General features: G+C 43.4%; 1 protein-coding gene across 1 annotated transcript in view; it reads left to right on the forward strand.

The window, feature by feature from the left end:
* Window positions 1-20115, forward strand: part of VIT (vitrin) — a 34817-nt gene that overhangs the window by 7715 nt on the left and 6987 nt on the right. The window contains exons 5-13 of the mRNA XM_010189824.1: window positions 715-792; window positions 3600-3680; window positions 5448-5651; window positions 6307-6357; window positions 10150-10188; window positions 10289-10345; window positions 10978-11040; window positions 15014-15061; window positions 19753-19815. Coding sequence (XP_010188126.1) covers window positions 715-792; window positions 3600-3680; window positions 5448-5651; window positions 6307-6357; window positions 10150-10188; window positions 10289-10345; window positions 10978-11040; window positions 15014-15061; window positions 19753-19815 — 684 coding nt within the window. The remainder of the gene's footprint in view (window positions 1-714; window positions 793-3599; window positions 3681-5447; window positions 5652-6306; window positions 6358-10149; window positions 10189-10288; window positions 10346-10977; window positions 11041-15013; window positions 15062-19752; window positions 19816-20115) is intronic.

Raw genomic sequence — 20115 nt, forward strand, 5'->3', positions numbered from 1 at the left:
CACTTTTTAGTCAGTGATATATGGGAATACAAAAACTGCCCCAAGAGATGGAGTTGCATGGCCACATGTACCAATAGAGACAGCATCTGCTGTGGCACTAAAAATATTTGTGGTTTAAAGCTTAGCTGGGAAACATATCTCATTGTTTTAAGACAGGACCCTCATTTTAGAACTAAATATAGGTACCATATGTTCCCACACACCAGCACAGCCTTCTCTCACTGTTATTACTCAAAAGACTGTTGCCAGAAATGGCATCTTGCAAAAGTGAGGTCAGAGAAGAATGCTGTGTGCGTGATGAAATGAATCCCACATCAAACATGCTTTCTAAGTCAACTGCACAGTCAGGCACTGGAAAAGGTGGCCTAGGGAAGCTGTGGGTTTAAGTACAGGTTATGCATATGTCCTTCAGGAGAGGTCTCCTTATGCTTCGCACTGTTTGAGAACAAAGAAATGAACTAACTGACCTCTTCAAATCCTTCCCAGGACTGTGTTTTCATGCTTTCCAACTTTCTTTTAATGATGTTGGATTTAGGCATTGGTATTTTTAGTGGCATGGTTTTGAGATTCTGCTATCAGATGAAAGAAATATTCAAGAAAATGAGTTGGGCAATAACAAAGTGGGGTCTGACTCTGAATGCATATGTTAGATGATAATTTTATTGCAAGAAAACAGAATATTATGTGATGCTTTTTGTGATTTTTTTTTTTTAGAGGGAAAGCCAAGAAAAGGTGTGACATATCCGTCAACTCTTGAATATTCTTCTTCAAAAAGTACAGCTGTTAAATCAGGCAAGTAACTGTGACTTACTTTCCCTTACATCCATTCACAACTGTTGTAGTTTCACAGCTGTGTAACACAAAGAGATAATTTTTCAGACTCACAAGTCCATGCATCCCCTAGTATGTCATCCAAATTCTTCATGGTATTTTTTTATGTTAAGCATATGGAAATTATCCCAGACAATTTCTATTTTTTGGTCATACCATATTTCACAGACTTCTGTTTCCAAGTACTTTCTCCCTTGCTTTAAATCTGTTAGTGAGTATGATGTTTTATGCAGTATATTAAAGCATTTGAGGATATACATGTTAACTTTTTCTCCTAATGTTATTCATGTTATCTTTTGGGACATTCAGTGTTGAGACTATAATAATAAATAGTAATATAATACTAATAACACAGATGGCAATGCACAGTAGCTTTAGCTAAAGATGATACAACAAGGAACTACTCTGTAATAACTGTTATAGTTGGCATCCTACTCTGTAAGATTCAACTCAGTTTAAATAATTTAGTTGTTTTCAGAGGTCTTTGATCAAGTCTCACATCAGGTGGTAGTTGATATTCAAGCGCACACGAAGTGCTTCCATCACTGAAATGACACTTGTATGTCCCCTCTGTAACAACTGTTTGATGTTCAGACTCTTCCTTGTGGTGTGAATGAAAATAAAATTGTCTTGTACTACTATGCACTTCCCTAGCACAGCTCTTTTACCGATTGCTGAGCCTGAACCTTCCTGAGCTTATCCACTGTGAGCTGTGGTATAACAAAATGTACTGTATCTTCTCCCTGAACTCAAATGCTTGTCAGTGGGTGCATCCACCCAAGACCACACAGAGGTTACTTGGAGTCCTGCTCCTCTGTACATTATTGTTTGGTCCTTGGAAGCAAAGTACAGAGCTCCTTCCCCATCTTTAGGCTTTCACTTGCACAGAGGCAAATTTAAATCTGAAAGCTGCAGTTGTTCAGACTGAATACACATCACTCAAAGCCATATTGTTAGTTTGCAGTGCCTTTGTATTTACAATCAAATAGGTACAGATTTGTATACATCTTGACAGGGTACACAGCAATTACCGATCCAAATATTACGCACTGCTATAAGGGAGGCAATACCTTAGAAATATTTGCTTTCTAAGAAACATTTACTACAGTAACATTGCATCATTCCCAAATGCACCCACACTTGAAGTACTAGCCCAAACGTCTCACGCCAGACCAGGGACAATTGCAGCCAGGGTAGAGCTCAGCAGGCTGCAAGCAATGATGTCTTCCACCAGTACTAAAACCTACATTATGCAAGAATCAATGTAGAAATGGGGAGCATCTCAGTCACACAAACAAAATACCATAAGACTGTTTCTGCAGCAAACCAAAGACACAAGCAGCTTCCTTCACTTTGTTCTTGAAACAAACAGCCTGAATGAAAATGTTAGGATCCTAGCAACAAAGACTGTGCATTCACAAAGAGAAAACCCAGGATGATCAAAGGAGAAAATAATAACTGTTCCATTAAACCCAGGGCTTGAGGATGCCACTGCCTTGCCTTGCCCAGCACTGTCTCGCAAGTAGCAGAGATCTGACGGTCACAATCCATCTTCTCCGAGCCCCGCTTGGCCTCATCAGCCCTCCTTAGCCCTGCCCCCTTGGCCCAGCCATCTCAGCTATACTCTGTTAGAAACACCTTGTTTTTAAGATTAAAATGTCTGTAATATGGTGCTAGGGCCATCTTGTGAAAAAGGATTTCCTAGTTATTTTTTAATTTAAAAAAGCTACCTTTTTTCCTGATTTAAATTATGGAGACCACATTGTTCACTTGGACACTTAAACCCATTATCTGTAGGAGGTAATATTTGGGGATTACACTCGCTGCCAGATTAGTGAAAAATCCTGCTTCACACTTGATCAGCTGTTAGAGATGCAATTTTGTTCCTCATCCTAGGGATGCCAGAGATTCATAGTGCCTGACATTTCTTTAAATGCTGCTGGTGGTTACAGTACTTTCCAAATGCTGGGCACAGCAAGAAAAACCTTCCCAAAATTGTAATTATTCACAGCTGGGAAAAACAGTCAAAAGATGCTGTTTTAAAATAATACTATCTTTTAGGAAACCATTAACCCTGGAGTAATTTCTCAAATAGGTCAATGCTGCCAAAATAGCTAGAGAAGAGAAAAAAAAAGAAATATCAAAATCCTCCAGTACTCAGTCAAACATAAAAGCAGAGGCAGATTCTTTTGCAGGGTAGCAGTAAATGAGCTGTAATAAATGTTCCAAGTACTTTGATGATTTCTGGGGACTTAGAAGAAAAAAAAAGAACCAAAAAAATCCCCTTCTCCTTCTAAACCAATCCACGACATTCAGGATTTGGCCCCATCATGACCTGATAATGTCAGGCAAGAAGGAACTACATCTGAAGCTGGTATTCCCCCAACACCCTATACACATTGTGACCCTGAGTCTCAGAACATGCTGCTACTCAGAGGTAAAATCAACAACATGGTGCATTAATCTTATGAGTTTATTAGTGGTAAAAACCCATATTTATTGCTCAATTCAGAAATTCTATTGACATTGGCAGGAGCTTTTGGGCAGTAAAAATGCCTAGATTTGGCACCAAAAATGCAGGGTGACTACTCTCTAGAGGGTCCCAGCCATCCCTTTTTCTTGCTTGGTGAGAAAGCTTTGGTTAGACTGACCTATCTAATGCCAGGTGGTGGGATGTCTTCCTTTGTGGACCAGTAATCTCTAAATAGGAGACTTACAATTATTTTCTTTCAGAGATGCCTTGCCTAACATGCTTAATTTTGCTTCAGAGCCTAAAAAGCCGGAGCAAAACCTAAAATCTTCGAAGAGTGCAGATACTGCTAATGCACCAGACAAAGCACTGGAACAAGGTGTGGTCTGGGGATCTCAGTGCTCTTTTACAGCATCCATCCCAGTCTAAACTTCCTGCAGATGACTACAGAAAGCACTTTGACACTGGTAACACATACAGCTTTACCTCTCCCATCCAAATTCCTCTCTGCAGCCTCTTTCCCACCAAACCAACCCCTGCAATGGCACTTGAAGGTCATGTGCCAATTCAGAGAAGAGAGGGCACCCTCTCAGTTTAATTTCTGCCTGCATTTTAGGCGAGTTCAGCTCTCTCTCAGCCACTCCCTATTCTGGGCACACGCTCTGCAAACTGTTTGATGACACTGTGAGGGAGATGGGCACCCTGCCCATGGGAGCACTGGGAATGGCTAGCCCTCAAGAGCCCCCTTCTTGTGTTAAAGGCACCATCAGAAAGCCAGCCAACATGCACCAAGGCAACATCTTTTCTCTGCTTTTACTATGCTGCTTCCCTGAGTTTTCTGCTAATGCTGTTAGCTCCCAATTTCCTTGTTCCTTGCAGCCAGGGTATAAAGCCGGCCGATGTTCCCTGCTCCTGCTCCAGCAGCACCAGATCCCAGGTGAAGACTCACTGTGCCCTCTGTCTTCTTTCTTTTAGTGCAGCAGCATGGAGCAGGGCACCGTTCAGCCCAAAAAGAACCATTCATACAGAATTTTTTTTCAGCTGAGTTGTTTTGTTTTCCTTCTGAGCTCTCTTTCAGGATTATCACATTAAAACTGTCTGAAATCTGAGGTTTTCACTGGCTAGCATTAGGTGGCAATTAATCCACCAGACAGTTTCATGACGATGTTTTCCAAAAGGAGAACATCCAGCAATAAAATACAAGCTTGTGCTGTGCAGCAACTAATCGACTGCACACCATTCCCTCTCAATGTGCACAGCGTGTCAGGCCATCCCCAGGGCTATGGGCAGTCAGGAGAGGAACAAGACTGAAATGAACATGGAATATATTTTAGAGCAGGTTTTTTGTAGCTAGATGGAGAAAATAACAGTGAGGGATCTTTTTTGAGATGATGACTTGAAAGAACTGTAAGCATGTTAACAATTTCATATAAGGATAATCAGGATGCAAATTTTGCAACTAGAATTGTCTCTGTTCTCACAACAGATGATACACTTTAAAAGTAGTAGCAACTGTGAGATGAGTCAAAGTTAGATGAAATTGGCACCTCCCAGGTGGTGTTCACCCCCGCTTCCTTCAGCTGAATCCCTAATACTCCCTGCCTCTGGCTCTGACCCACTCCCCCGAATCACCGCTACCTAAAAGTCGTCTTTCTGCCAAAAGCATTTCAGTGCTGTGGTGGGCAATGCATATTTTATTCTGGTCTATGACTCAGAATGGCCATCTTTCATTACCAGACGTCAGTTGATTTCCATTTATATGGACTTTCTATACTTAATTACACCAAGAAAAGATGATGGCAAAACAGAAACTGCAGCTGGCTGGTTGAACAGTTTCATATGTGTGAGACATCTGTCACATTGATAGGTGTCCCTGGCCATGCAGAAGAGTGTTGGGGAAACACTAAGGCTGCACCAGGCTGTTGTCAGCACCCTCTGGAGAGTGGTGTGATACCGTGTCACACAGGCACCGGTGCTACACATCCACGCAGCAATGAAGGCACTAATGGCTCCACAGATGAGGATGCTTGTAGCTCTCCTGAGGAGAATACTGGTGTCTGGGTTGCCTTAAACAGTGAGAGCTATGAAAGACGCTCCCATGCATGTCACACACCCAGCTGCAGTGATGGTGTCAATGGTCTTACAGGGGATGCAGTCCGCAGAGAGTATCAGACCTCTCCGGTGCCAACACCAGCTACACAAACGGCGACCACAACCCCAACACCAATGACTGTGACGACGGATCCTTCCACAATGCCAAAGCCAACCACAACACCTGCAACAACCAGAACCACAACAGTTGCAGCTGCAGCCAAGACTAGACCTGGTCTGCATAGGGTCAGAGATATAGGTCAGTATGTTTGCATTGCTTTCCTCCTAAACTACAGCTTTCCTAAAATTTAAGGAACAAAACATGCAGCTGAATATACCGCAACTTAGTGGATCATGAATTCAGTAATTCCATGTAGAAATATTAGAAGTGGATTAAAAAAATATATAATTCCAGAAGAGGGGTTGGAGTTAGACTTGTGTCTTCAAGATACATACAAAATGAGTGCATCTCACATAAACACAAATTTGTAGATTCACTGTGATGTGAGTTCATCTGCAGTAAAATTACAGCTAGTCTTTGTTTTTATGTATAACATACTGGCATACAATCTGATTCATGTGGGTGTAAGCTCTCCATCCCCAAATACTGACATGACTTTAAGGTATAGGAGCCAACAAATAGTTCTTTGATTCATATGTCTGGACTGTGAGTTCAACAAACAGGTCAAGACTCATTTTAGAATTAATCTTGTCATCACTTTCAATAAATGAAAGTTGTAATATATTTTTTGTAACAGCTTTTGGATTTTAAAGATAAAAACACTATGAAGGAACTCTTGTATGATTTTTGCACACCTGGATTTCCTTAATCTTTCCTTCTTTATTCATTCTCACTCATTAACATTGGATTTTTAATTTAATAGCTGAAAATGAAAAAAATCTCTTATTTTTAGGTTCTAGCAGTGTCCACCCAGCATACTCATCTGTGCTAGCTGCAGCATCAAGTAAGTATGGTCAAGTAAGTATGCCACAAGGCATGCAGCACAGTGTATTTTAAGGCAGCAATGATTCAATAACCTTTCAAGCCTGAGCAAACTCAGTGAGTGAATCCAAGTCTGGATTGAAACCAAAAAACAGGCCCTCGGCCTGAATGTCAGAGATGTTGATCACCCACAGCTCTGGGGAAGCCTTTCTAGTGAATATCTGTGCATTTCAGCCTTGACAAATACTGGGTTTCACAACACTTGACATAAAGCTTGTGCTGCTTGAATCATGTTTTCCTACTGTTTCCTTCTGTCTTACTCTCTCAAAGGGAGGCTTGATTTAGCTGTAAGACACACGATGCAGAGGGCTGCATAGCCATCTAAACTTAAGGCCAAGATCTCTGAAATACCAGTCTACCTTAAATTGATGCTCTTTCGAAAAACCTCGGGCTGTGGTTCTGAGCCTGGCATAAATGTGCTGTTATGCCTGGCCTGCCACTCGTGTTATTGACAGTAGAGTGGCAGCTGCTGCATCTCGATCCAGAAGCCTGCTCCGATTCCAGTTCACAGCCTGCAATGCAAGCAGTTAGAGGTGTTTTCCCATACAATGTCTAATTGCTCAGCTGTGCAGCCAAGTAAGGGAGAACTGTTTTCAGCTGCTTGCAAGTTTCTGACCATGGGGATTGGATTGCTTTTGAGTGAAAAGGGAGCTGGGTGATCATTATGTTTTAAGCTCTGTCGCTATTTCTGAATGCCCTGAGCTCGGCTTTGCTCTCACATACCTAATGGCATCTGTTCCTGCTGCCAAGTAACTCAGAGCCAAGCACACAGCATGGCAGGTATCTTTTGGGCAATTCAGGTCTTGAGAGAAAGCATCGTTACGTCAAATTTAGCTGCAAGTGCAGAATAAGGGCTGGGGCTGAAGGGGCTAATCTTACCAAGTCAAATGTGCAGGTATGTGTATGGCAGGATTTACAGAAGCACCAACACAATTCAAAGGGGTTTAAATTCAGTGGGAATCTGCATCATTCAGTGCCTAATGTTCCAGTAAACCTCATCTTGCTTGCTGTTTTCTTTTCTATTTCTTATTTCCACAGGCTGTGCACAGGAGAGGCCATTACTGTCTTTACTAGCAGTTAGAAAACCCTGTTTGAGGTTCCCCAGTGAGAGATGCATGTTGAGGGTAAAGTTCTGGCAACACTGAAATCAGTGGGAAGGTTATATTTGTCTTTAATAAGACTAAACCTTTAGTCAAAAAATGAAAAAAATACCCAAACACAAAAATAAAAAAGCACTCCCTTTTTCAAGTCTTTCAGTGGTTACTTCACTGCTATTTGGATCTATCTTTCTTCACAATTTTCTTTACTGAAGTTCTAAATGTAAATTAATTCCCAAAAGATTAAAGTGATCAGACTTAGGGACAGGTTATTGTGAGATGGAGGAGTGATAGAGACCTACTTCTGACTTCACACACTTCATTTCTAGGACCATGTCCAGCATGTCTGTACTTGGTATCTGGCTTCTTGAATTCTACTGATCTCTTCTTAATGCTAAAAGAGAAGAAATGGCTAAAAAAATCCAGAAAGTACAAATAGTTTTGAAGCTATGACCATACACATAACAGTTCATCAGTTTTCCCTGTCTGAGAAGTCTTTAGGACTCACTGCTATCATTCAGGACAGAGTTTCTGATGGTGCCATTGGCCTTAACCAGAGTTTGGCTTGACTGGGCAGCATTAAATGTCCTCCTGTCCATCTTGGCTCACAGGGACTCACAAACCTACCTCTCACAGGGCATTGGTAGTTTGCCTGCAAAAGGCACCTCAAAAGTAAATGGCCTTGAAACAGAGCACAGTCAGAAGGAGCATGGCTGTGGCTGCTGTTAGCTCCAGCATTTCCATTTCCAGCCACCAGCTCTGGCAAAAGTTCACAGGGGTAAAAGAAAAACAAGACTTGCCACTTCAAGCATTAGAGCAGGGGCAAAGCTCCTCTGTCCTAGCTCTTCCTGTTCTTTTCCCTCTATCTTCTGTTTGTCAAAGATACAGGAACAGGATAAATATCCAAGATGCCGCTCCATGACAGGATCCCTGCTTTAAAGACCTGATGTGGCAAAACTGCTAAATGCAAAACCACTGATGTGACTAGCTCCCATGAACATTGCAGTCACAAACCATATCATGATCCTTGGTGCCACGCGGGCAACCATGCATCAGGCAGCAAGTGCCTGGGCATCCAACCACCACCACTACCATGCTTGCCCCAGCCAGCAAAGGCATGGCAGAAGCCAGTTTACTGGGTGATGGTGGTAACATGCCTTTGGGTACCAAAAGCAGGAACAGCCCTGAGGCCCAGCATGGTCAGAAGAAGCATAGAAAAAAATCCAGATTGCTAAGATGGGTGTGGAAGGGAGGGTTAATTCATTAAAAGAGAGGCATAAAATATTTCTAATACTGACCTAATCTCTCTCTTACCCTCTTGGACTCTGTTTCTGCTGACCTTGTAAATGGTGTTCTATACACATTCGGGCTTGGCCGTGGCAAACCCAAAACAAGGCAAGGTCTCAGGCTCAGACTTAATTTTCTTCCACCTCTTTGGCACATACTGATCTCCTGCCCTGTAGAACCCCACACAACACTGCTGCACAGATAGACTTTTACCTCCGCAGCCTGAACATTCAGCCTAGGCTAGCTGTGATCCATCGGGATCCAGAGCTATATTACAGAGTTTAAAAGCCTTGCCAGTTCTGGCAGATGAGTCTGCTATTTCCTTAAACAGAATCTCTTTGGTTTCTGGGGTTTACAAGGTCCCTCAGGACAGCTCCTAGAAATCCCATCAAAGGGCTCCCAATAGCCTGTGAAGGTTCGAGTTTGGGTCAAACACAAGCTATTTGCTGTCACCTAATTTTGCAATATCAAGTTCCCAAGGAGCAGCAGTTCCTGTTTTCTGAGACAACCATTCAAAATGGTCTCGTTTATGCTATCTTACTGATGAAAATATCTCAGGGGCCCCTGTCTAGTGTTCACAGGAGTCAGCTAGAACATTCCTACTGATTTTGCCAGGCTTGGAATTAAACTTTCTGGGAAAACTAATGAATAAAGGCTTGTTCAAGGATAAGTTTGTTAACAAGCTTCTTAAGAATAATTAATGACATGAAAGACATGATTAAAGACGTGATTTACATCTGTGAATGCTTTGAGCCTTTAGTATTTTTGAACAATGGGAATTTAATAACCCAGTCACCTTAAAAAAAGCCTTTTGTGTAGACAGTGGTGAAGACATTTCAGACATATGCATTCTCCCACATTATTTTTGTCATTGTCTCATTAATTTACAGTCTGCCTGCTTGCTTGTGTCCACTCTCTGCAAAAAGGGTAGTATCTGGTCTGAGTGGAGTTTTCTGGGTTTGGGGTTTTTTGTAATCTCCCTTATACAACCAGCACAATTGGGTGGTCCTGAAACAGAAATAAACAGAGATAACCAGTGTGAGTGAGAGAAGGAAAGTTATAAGGGAAAGCAAATCACAGCAGTAACTAAAAACCTTTTAAATGCAGAGACCAGTACAAGTATTACTTGTAACTGAAGGGAATGTTAACTAGGCTAATCTATATGACAGACAGAGCAACGCAATTCTTTTTTTAAACTGGCTCAACATTTACAGAGCTAACATCTGAGAAAGTATATTAATGAATACTCTCTCAATATGAACCATTAACTCTGACAGCTATAAAATGAGACTCACCAAAAAACCCAGGTAGTAGTAGTCCTGAACCAAACATGGTATAAATCACACTTTTCCATTTTGGTGTCTACTTAGGACAGGTTCAGGCTGCACAAGGAAGAGGACAGAATACAGGTAGGTCCTAAATTTACAATAACTAATAGTTTGTGTTGCTAGCATACTAGAAAACCTTGTGCTTAAGTTACATGTACTAACTAATATAATATTTTCAAAGCATTCCGGGGCACTTCTATCTCTGCAAGTAACAGGAATACTTTACGACCCAATACAGGTAAAGGCAATACAATCTCTTCTCTAATTCCCCATAGCTAGTTCCACCACTCACATCTACTGAGTCACTCAGTAACACACTGTTTTTCACTCCTAACCACGTTCATAGCAGTGAGAGCAGGTATCACACTGATGTGTGACAATAGTGTAACTTTTAGGAAAAAAAAAAATTTGGAATAATTAAAATTAGAATAATTCTCAAAAAAAAGTATTCTAAATCCATTTACAAAGGTCTTTTACAACACCTGCTGTTGCAAAATGAGAAGGGAACTCTGTGTCTGTGTATGTTTGGGGAATGAAGGCCTGACTCTGGGAGGAGATGTGTGCTTTCAGTCTCCAGGCCCTGAGCATGATCAGCATCTCAAGACCCACTACCATTACTCCAGGCCACAGGTGTATAGCTACAATAGACAACACCTGCTAATATTTAACCTTTTTTCTACTGCTTCTGCCAATCTCTTTCAGCTTTTAAATTCCTTTAAAAAAATATTCCACAGTTTCCATCTTCCTTTTCCATTTTGTTTGAAAACATGTGCAGAAAGACAGTTTGGGGCCACCGCATCCCTTGCGATCGTGCTTATCTCTCCTTGCCCGCTGGCATCTAACCTCTCGCCTCTTTGTCGGATCATGCAGGTATTCAGCGCCAAGAGCCTGTTGCCACCTTCCGGAGGGCCGCCAGCTCTCCAGCCCACCTGGGTGAGCAAGATTGCTAGCAGCAGATTTTTCTGCTCTTTTTTGTAGTTTTTAGCAACCCAAAACTAGTCCTCAAGCAGTACCACAGCTTGCTTTCATGTGTCCTGGAGGAGGACCAGGGCAAGCCTCAGGCACTGAATGACAACTAGCAGCTTCCTGAATCTGAAAGGCAACAGACAGCTCGGTCACTGGTGAGCTGTTGTTTCAGGCTGTGGGAATCAACATCTACCGCAGTATTTGCCATTTTCCTTATTTGTTAGTCAAAACGAGGAACAAGAAAACAGCCCTGTGCAGGCTACCAGGTCTGTGGAGCTAAATCTTCTGTTCCTGTTGCTCCCAGGAGCCTCCAAGGCTGATTGCGATCACAGAGGTTGCCTTCCATACAGAGTCTAGCAACATCACCTGTACTTTCTTTCCTCTTTGGCTGTGCAATTCACAATCCTTCACCAGCGAACAGCACTGTCAACAGATACTCTGCAAAGCCACTGACAACTTCCCAGCGCTCCAGAGCACTCGGTGCACGTACAAATACTAACTCTCTCCCTTGATGGGACAGCAAAGTTTCTGAGAGAGAGATTCTGCCCAGGAGCAGTCAGAGTGGGGTGAGGGATGGGAGCCGGGGTGGGAGCAAGGCAGGTAGGGCCGTTCCTCACTGATAAGGGCCACAGAACCACAAGAAGAGCAGAGCAGGTCTGATGGTGGTACCCAGGGCCAGCCAACAGCCCACACTGCCAGGCAAGTCCCCAGTGATGAGGCAGGACACAGACCAGCAAGACAAAGTCAGAATCAGGATAGCAAGGTATAAGCTACAGGTGTGAGGAGCAAAGGCAAAGGTATGCACTTGCATGTTGTCCCTTAGCAATGCAGGTGGAGATCCCCATAGTTGCTTCCCACAGCCCTTTGGCACACACAGCCCTTGCTCACCGTTGCACTCAAGCCTGGGCAAGGGTGATAAAGCTATGGTGGAGCTGACCTTGAGCACAGGCAGCCAAACCTGCAGCGCCTGAGGGCGTCCCTGGGACCTTGAGGGCTTTGGTGAGAGCTGGGATTGCAATAGGAGAGAGCAAAGCAGATGTTGAGGTTAGAGGTCATTACTATGCAGTAGGACTTCCTGGACAATATGGACCAAGCGAGTTTACCCAGTAATCCTCCCATCAAAATGACTATTTGTAGTTGAACTAGTTGCAGCATATTTAAAATGGATACACTCCTCCTCAGACTTATCTGTTCCCTCATCTTATACCTCTCCTCCTTGTTTCAGTCTCCTTGTCTTCCCCCTGGTTTCCATCCTTGTTCACCTTTCTCATATCCTTTTAGCCATACTGATGTTACAGTCATTTCTTTTTCTAATCTCACCGTTTTTTGTGCTCCCCCAGCTCCCTTTACCCTTGTCAAAATCCAGTGCCCACCTTTAGAGTGGAGGCAGTGGGGCAATATTTGCCTGTGCAGAACAGCAGAGCAAACATGTTGCCTATAAATATGCTAGTCATAGCAATGCATGACTTAATGTGACACCATGTATATGGCAGGGATAGCCTGTGGTGACAGACCTGCCTTCCTGGCAGGGCTGAAATGGAAAGAGCCTTAACATCTGGACCAAAGAATGTGTTGACTGGTCCTCAGGATACTCAAATCTTTGCCAGAGAAGCAGGGGAACATAGTGCTCAGTCTTGTTTAAATCAAAGTCAGAGTTTGACCCCAGCTAATTGCTTCAGGCACCCTAAGGTCCCTCTGAAGGTCATTACAAAGCACAAATTTTCCATCATGAATGATTCTGTTTTCTGCATCACAGAATAAGAAGGGGAAAACTCACAAACACATACTTGCCATATTCCCAATGAGTCCTGATCTTTTTTTCAGCCCAGGTTTTGGCAGCTGGGATGTGTAGCTTCCAAGCAGCCAATTTTTCTAACGATCAAAGAGAAATTCCTGAGCGGCTCCTTGCTTTCTTGGAAAGGAGAGTTGTTTTTCTTGATCCTACCAAGTGGGTGCACGCTGCCCTGCAAACAACAGCGATCAGTTCTGCGTGTTTGTCCGGGCTGTCGAGGAACTTCTCATCGGCTCAGGTTGACAAAAGGTTGTGTTGGGGAAACCTCCTCCAAATTCTTCAGAAGGTCCCAATGCATCCAAGATCTTGGCAATGCACATTAACTCTCTTGAAATCCCATACTTGCTTAGCCCAGAATTTTTTTCAAGAAAACTGTACTGAAGGGTTGTAGTGGTGGCATCTTATGTTTGTTTGTTTGGTTGGTTTTGGTTTTGGTTTTTTAAGACCAGTCTTGGAGTATTCTAAAAAAATCAACCCTTGATTCTTATGGGTAACATCATGTGAAGAAAAGAAAAAAAAAGAGCCCTAGCTACTCATGAGAATAATAATTTCCCTTTCAGATACACATTTCATTGAGAGCTTGCTTTGTTACATGTCCAGGACTACATGCAAGAAATAGAACTTTTGCCTGGATTTACAGGTCACTCAGCTGTATATTCTGCACAATTGCAGCCAGCTACCCAAAATCCTTGACACTTACCAAGTGCTCTTCTTCATTAAAAAGGTAAATACAGAGGCCTTCTTACCACAGAAAGTTATAAAAGGGTGTGAGCCATAAGAAGACTGCTGGAAGAAGAAATAGGCAGCTCTCACCCATAAGGGTTTGGACAGACCAGAGCACCTGCAGTGCAGTTCTTGAGAAGAGTGAATCTAGAAAAAATTCAGCATTGTTCCTACTGACCAAAAGCTGATTGTTTTATAACAAATGAGCACCAGCTCTTCTCTATGCATAGGGTTCTCCTGCTCTGCAACCAGCACCCCTAGCTCCACTCGCTGTTTTTTCCTTATGACTCTGCTGAGAGGTATAAAATCCTGGCAAACAACCCTGTGCAGGTGGATGGCAAACTGGGAATATTCCTCCTGTCTCCCTCTCTGTTACCCAGGCCTGCCCTTCCTTCACCCTACCTTTCTAAACAAAGAAAACCTACCCTTCACCTTTCTAAGCAAAACCACAGCAAAACTTCTGTGTGTGTTTATCATAACTGTCTTCTCAGCCCTTCACCTTCCTCAGTGTTTAGATTCTTCATCCAGTGTCTAAGCAGTGGTCAGAATAAGCAGGGAAAGGAGTCTGGAAGAATCACCTTAGCAATGAAACATGATGAGGCTCCTCCTACCCCTCCTATCCATACATCTAATTCAGCCATTTGTCTCGTGCAACAAACCTCCCTTCCAAAGAGAAGCTGATAGCTCCTCACTGGTATGGCAACCTGAGGACAAGGTCAATGCTCTAACGAGGTTGGAGGACAGTGGCAAGCCCATGACTTTTTCCAAACCTGCACTGTGATTCACCCACTGGCTCTAGTCAAGAGCACACCAGCTGCCAGTCTGAGTAGGGAGACTTGGGCACAGAAAGCAGTGTGGATTCAACAGGTCTGCAAGGGCTTTCAACTGGCCATAACCCAGAGCAAAATAACACTTTTTGGGAAAGCTCGTCATCAGGCTCCAAAAACAAAGACACTTTGGGTTTATTTATGAAAGCAGTAATTTTGATTAAGTTTTCCATGCCTGATAGGCTGCAAGCAAAATTTAGACAACTTCTTTGTATTTGGATGGGCTGACAGGATAGAGAAATCTGTAGATTAGAGGTACTTTCAGATTTTCAGCGGAAAACAATCTAAGCCAAGCAAAAGTATGCTGAAGTCAGCACACTTGTATCAGTGCAATTTAGAGCAACAAGACCAAAACAGATCTAAAGATGTGCATTTTAAATATTAAAAAAGGTCAGTGCTCTGGCAGCAGTGAAACAAGGCTCCTAAATATGGCTTGAAATGTGTGCATAAATGTTTCCAGGTTTACTGATTTCCTTAGCTAATCGTTAATGATAAACCGCTGTATGACTTGATCTTTCTAAACTGAGCCAGAACTTTGTAATCTCTAGTAAATCCATTATTTTCATTAATAATTTTTCTTCTCTTTCATGTGTGAAAGCAATGGAAACAGACTTGTGGAAACCTGGATTGAGCCTTTTTGACACAGGTAAATATTTAAAGCATCCAGTAACTAGTCTGAGAATAATTTCCATCACACATGGGAAAAGTTTAATCTATTCATCAGGCCCATGTCACTGCTGATAACAGTCTCATTTTAGGGAGTAATTACAGTATTTAAAATTATAAATTAAGTATGTCATTTACATCTTAGTAGTTAAAATTATTCTGTGCTTGCATCAGTCTCAAGTTCCTGCCTAAAGCAGAAGCAGAACAGATGAACTCTGGAAAGAGTTGGCAGCTACACTGCAGGAAAGGGGTTCCAGCTACTGAAATCCATTTGTAAATAAGAAGGTATTTTAGGAATGCCACAATTGGGATTGCAGTCTAGAGCTGAGATCAGTGAAGAAGACAACAGATTAGGCCGATGTCAATGTACTTAGGAAAGACATTCAGATAAGAAAAGGAAAGCTTAATCAAACAAAGAATAATAAGCATCATTGACATTTTCTGACATTTTAGTCTTAAGAACTGACAATATTGAGATGTCAGTATTTTTATAATTACTGGTGAGCAAGGGGAAAAAATAACCCCACATTTGTAGCAGACTTGAATAGCAACAAGACCAAGACTTGCCCAACCTGTTAATCAGAAGCAGTTACCAACTGCAGATTCTACACATTCAATATTCAAGGGATCCCTTTCCTTGGGAACATTTAAAGCAGACTTCACAAACTACAGGCCAATTCACTACAGAGTGCTCTGTCTCTTACAAGGGGCTGGACCATCCAATATAAGATGTCTTCTCCATCGCCGGTTTTGCTGCTGGAGAGGGCTGTGCTGGTGGTCCTTGTAAAGACCATTCCCTTGAACACCCTGCTTACTTCAAAGCTGAGGCATGACTAATCCTTGCACTGGTTGTGCCAAGCAGCATAGCCCACATACATTAGCTTGCAAATCCAGTGTCAGGAGTGGTGGCTGCTGAGTCAAAATTTGCATCATCTCAAAGACGAAAAGATCTCCCTTCTGCAGTAGCAGCAGTTCAAGAGAGAGGAAGCGTTTCTATCTGCTGCAGCTTAAGCCATCAGTGAGCTTACTTAGAGAAAGCTACAGCAGTAGGGCCAGGGGTATTTTGAGGCAGAAAACAAGGAGCTGCATTAAATGCAATGAGAGGTTGGGCATGGGGGGAAGGGAGGAGTTAAGAGTTTGTCAGCAACTGCATCGACTAACGTGATAAAGTCTGATGAATTCAGATTGTCGCTTCAAAGGAATAGTTTCTGGCTTGAATGTAGTCACTGCTGTCTTACTTAAATGAATGGGAAGTTTAATCAGCATGGACAGCTGTGACAATCGATGAAGGGAACTTTAATTAGCATGGAGTAGACTGCCCATGCAGAAAGCTGAAATTCCCATGGCAATAACAATATTAAATTGGACTGGCAGAACAGGGAGGCCCATAGAGACTGACCACCTCCCCAATTAGTTGGGGAAGATTATTTGGTGGGTGACCTTATTATTACACTAAGCACAAATCAGCCAGCTGACCTACAACCTTCAAGAACTGGTAATTGCACTGGCAAATAAAAATGAAAAGTGCTGCATCGCCTACACTTGGGTTTTCCATACCGACAAAGCTAATGTCAGCTGTGTGCCTGGATAAGGAATATGGATTTTATCAGATGTAAAGAAATGTATGAGGCAGATAACTATGAATTAGCTTGCCTATACAATTTAATTGCTAAAATGAATGGCACATGTTAATATCTAGTTTCACTACAGTGTTAAATCTACCTACTTTCTGTTCTGCAAATAAGGCAAGCAGGGGGAGCTGCACATATGGGGCTACCAAGCAGGCACATGTGAAGCATGTGGCATGCAGGCTGCAGGAGGAGGCACAGCTTCTATCTGCTACTGAGGAACTGCTACATGTCCATGTAATTAAAGCCTGTACTGGAATGTACATGGTCAGGAGGGCAAGCTGCCTACTATTTCAGGTTTTAAAGAAAAAAAAAATCACAATCATTTTCATCCATGTGGTTGACAGAGAGAGGCTACCTACAGGTGCAAGTCATTGTTTCCTTTGTCTCTCTCTCTCTCATGTCACCATAACTTCTGCATCAGATAAACCCACTGTAAACCAGTGCTGAACCACCCTCCCTTGCATTTATTCAAGGAGCAGCCACAGACACACACCCAAAATTCACTCTCCTAAGCCAAAAATTCAGTCTCCTCCTCTGACTCTATCTTGTTTCCCCTCCCTGCACCACTGCTGCTTGCATCTCAAGCCACGGGTGCCTCTCTGGGTCACATTCATGCCTCTCCATGTCTGCAGCTGGTGAGTTTGCTCCTACTGAGTATTTTCAGTGAAAATGCTCCCCTGTCACTCATGCCCACAGTGCCTCCTATGGCAGAGGGTTTATCCCTCGGGAGCAGCAGCTGCACCTGTACAGGATTTGGCTCTTGCTCTCCTTCAGGCCAGAGGAAGATTTGGTCCCTGGCAGCAAAACTTTCAGGCCTGAGACAGGTCAGAAGTGTTTGCTACAGCAGATGTCACTGGACAGAGCTGTTTTGCGCCACCCTTGCTCCAAAAACGTCACTTTTCCCCAGCTGGGAGACAGTGCCCAGACTCAGGCAGTGCTGCCCCAGCAACATCACTCTGCCTCTCCCTCACTGATGTTTCCGTCATCCAAATGGGCCTCCTGTGGGCAAGCACACATCATCAGCAGCCCTCTCCCCTGCTCCTTGCCTGGGAGCTCACCCAGGTGTGCTGAGGACAAGAGGCACAACCCAGCAACGTGCAGGACAACAGCTCCAGCCAGCAGCGACGAGGCCAGCTAGGGCCTAGCTCGCCAGGCCGTTTTGAACGGGGCCAGCCTAGCATCCCCAAGCTATGGGGGTGAGGCATTTCTGGCACAAGAGTTAGTGTCAGTAGGGGTGGAGAGGCCCTATGCCCGGTCCAGACGGTATCTGCTCCAAAGCTTAGGTAGGAGCACAGGGAGGCTGGGCTACAGGCACTGCAGGGCACTCCATGTGCAGTGACAAAAAGTGGCACCAGCTCTGGGGCTGTCCTAAGCTAGGGGCATAGCCAGGAAAATTTTCAAACACAACATACAAAAAAAATCACTAGCTCCTGCCATAAGCAAAGCAGGGCTGATCTTTGTGCCCTTTACCTATTTCATTCATACATGGGCTCCCATGCTCAGTGCTCCAGCTAAATTTGTGTCCTGTCTCCAGTCAGACTTAATATAATTTGGCCCCTGACCCAAAACTACACACAGCTTTCAGTATGTGGGTGGAAGGACTCAAAGGAGTTGTATTTGTCCCTTATGAGGGGTGGGTCATTAGACGTAACTGGAAAGGAAATAGGAGTGGTGATGGAGGGAGCTGGAGCTGGTATTCCCTCCCCATTTTCTTGTTTTCTGCATTATGGCTTGGTCACTAATACCTCCAGCAACCAGCTTAGGCAGTGCTCAGAGCTGTTACAGCCCCATTATATTTAGGTGGGCTGTTGTCCCTTTGTCACCTGCTCTCTTTACACATACTGGTGTTCTCAAGCTTGGCTTGCTAGTGGCTGGCTGCTGTGGAGAGACACACTCTGTGACACCTAGTAATTTCTCATCTTTTTTCCTATATCAAGCTCACACTTTCTGATATTACCTTTTTACTGTCTCTCTGAAGTCTGCAGTCTTTCCTTATCTTATTTGGTGATGAAGATTTAAGGACATTTTCCTCCTTTTTTACAAAAAATTAATACTCAGTTTACAAAAATAATAAGCTATTCTGCTGTTCCTCTGACCAACTGCTGCTTTGTGTTCAGTCTGGGCTATGTCTGATCTTTGCTGTGTCTTCTGGGGATTATCCCAGTTAAATCCCCTTAATCTTGTCATGCTGTAGTAAAAAGAAACAGAAACTTTGCCTTTGCTCAGAAGGGAGATGCTATACCATCACTGTTCAAGTCATGAGTGAAGTTCAGCATTTTCTAACCTGATGCCAGCATGACGATGTCTCGTGAGTTAAGGTATCCAGAAGGATGTAAACTCATGTTCCCAAGGCTGCTACTATCCAAATATCTCACTTGGGTTCTCAGCTAAAATCCTAGTGACCTGTGAACCTGTTTCCCATGACTTGACTGTAGCTCTCTGCCACCATTTAACCTGTTTCTTCTGTGCTTTCCAAAATAACCCAGTCCTCCAGGAGCACCTGAGGCGCTATGGCTTTCATAGCTTTCCCAGCTGTAACATGGAGGGGCGAGTCCCTGCCTGTGCTTTTCACTCCAGACAGAAAAGCAACGTGCTAAATCTGTCACTCCTCTGCTTTGGGTGTTGTGCACCTCATTGTAAAGCATGGGTGAAGAACCATGAGACAGCGGGGTGGCAGTGCCAGGTCTCTCAGGGGTACAGTGTGGGACGTCACCACCCAACACCATGGCCATCAGCCTCTGCACCTGAGGAACCCTCTGCTTGTGCTCTCAAGCCCTTTGCTGTTGAGGGGACTGAATCGCAGAGCTGAGTCAAAGTTGGAGAGAGGTTGGTGTCACTTCTAGAAATGCCTCTGCTCTTATCCTAGTAGCAATGTATGTAGAAAAAGGTAAGCTCCAAGGATGTGCTTCCCATCCTCGTTTTCTTCCCATGCCAGTCCTCAGGCTGGGGGGAATCTGCAGCCACCTTGTTGCCTGCTCCCTTCCAGAGCAAGGGCAGCCACGGAGCACACACGGACTGAGCCTTTCCTTCCTCTCTCTAGGCTTCAGTTCAAAGGAAGAATTAAATCCAAAGCCACGACAGTCCATCTTCCAGGGGAACCCAAGTACGTACATCAGAATTAATTTCATAATTAAGTGATACCATTTTGTTAATTACATGTTGCTAGAATGCATTCATATTAAATAAAAAAGGTAAGGTTTCAAGAAAGTCTAAGAAACTCAAGGAATGCAATTTTCCCTTGCAGAGGACAGTGAGCACTCTTTGCCATTCCCTGTCATACACGTAATTAGATTTTGCTTTTACAGAGAAGGAAATAAAAGCCAAGGTTTAGCTTACCTGGGCAGGGAGATGGCGGCTGCTCACTGCTGCCTCTTCCCAAGCAGTATCAGCTCCACTTTCCCGG

This window comes from Mesitornis unicolor, unplaced genomic scaffold (genome assembly GCF_000695765.1).
Source record: "Mesitornis unicolor isolate BGI_N332 unplaced genomic scaffold, ASM69576v1 scaffold42998, whole genome shotgun sequence".
NCBI lineage: Eukaryota > Metazoa > Chordata > Aves > Mesitornithiformes > Mesitornithidae > Mesitornis > Mesitornis unicolor.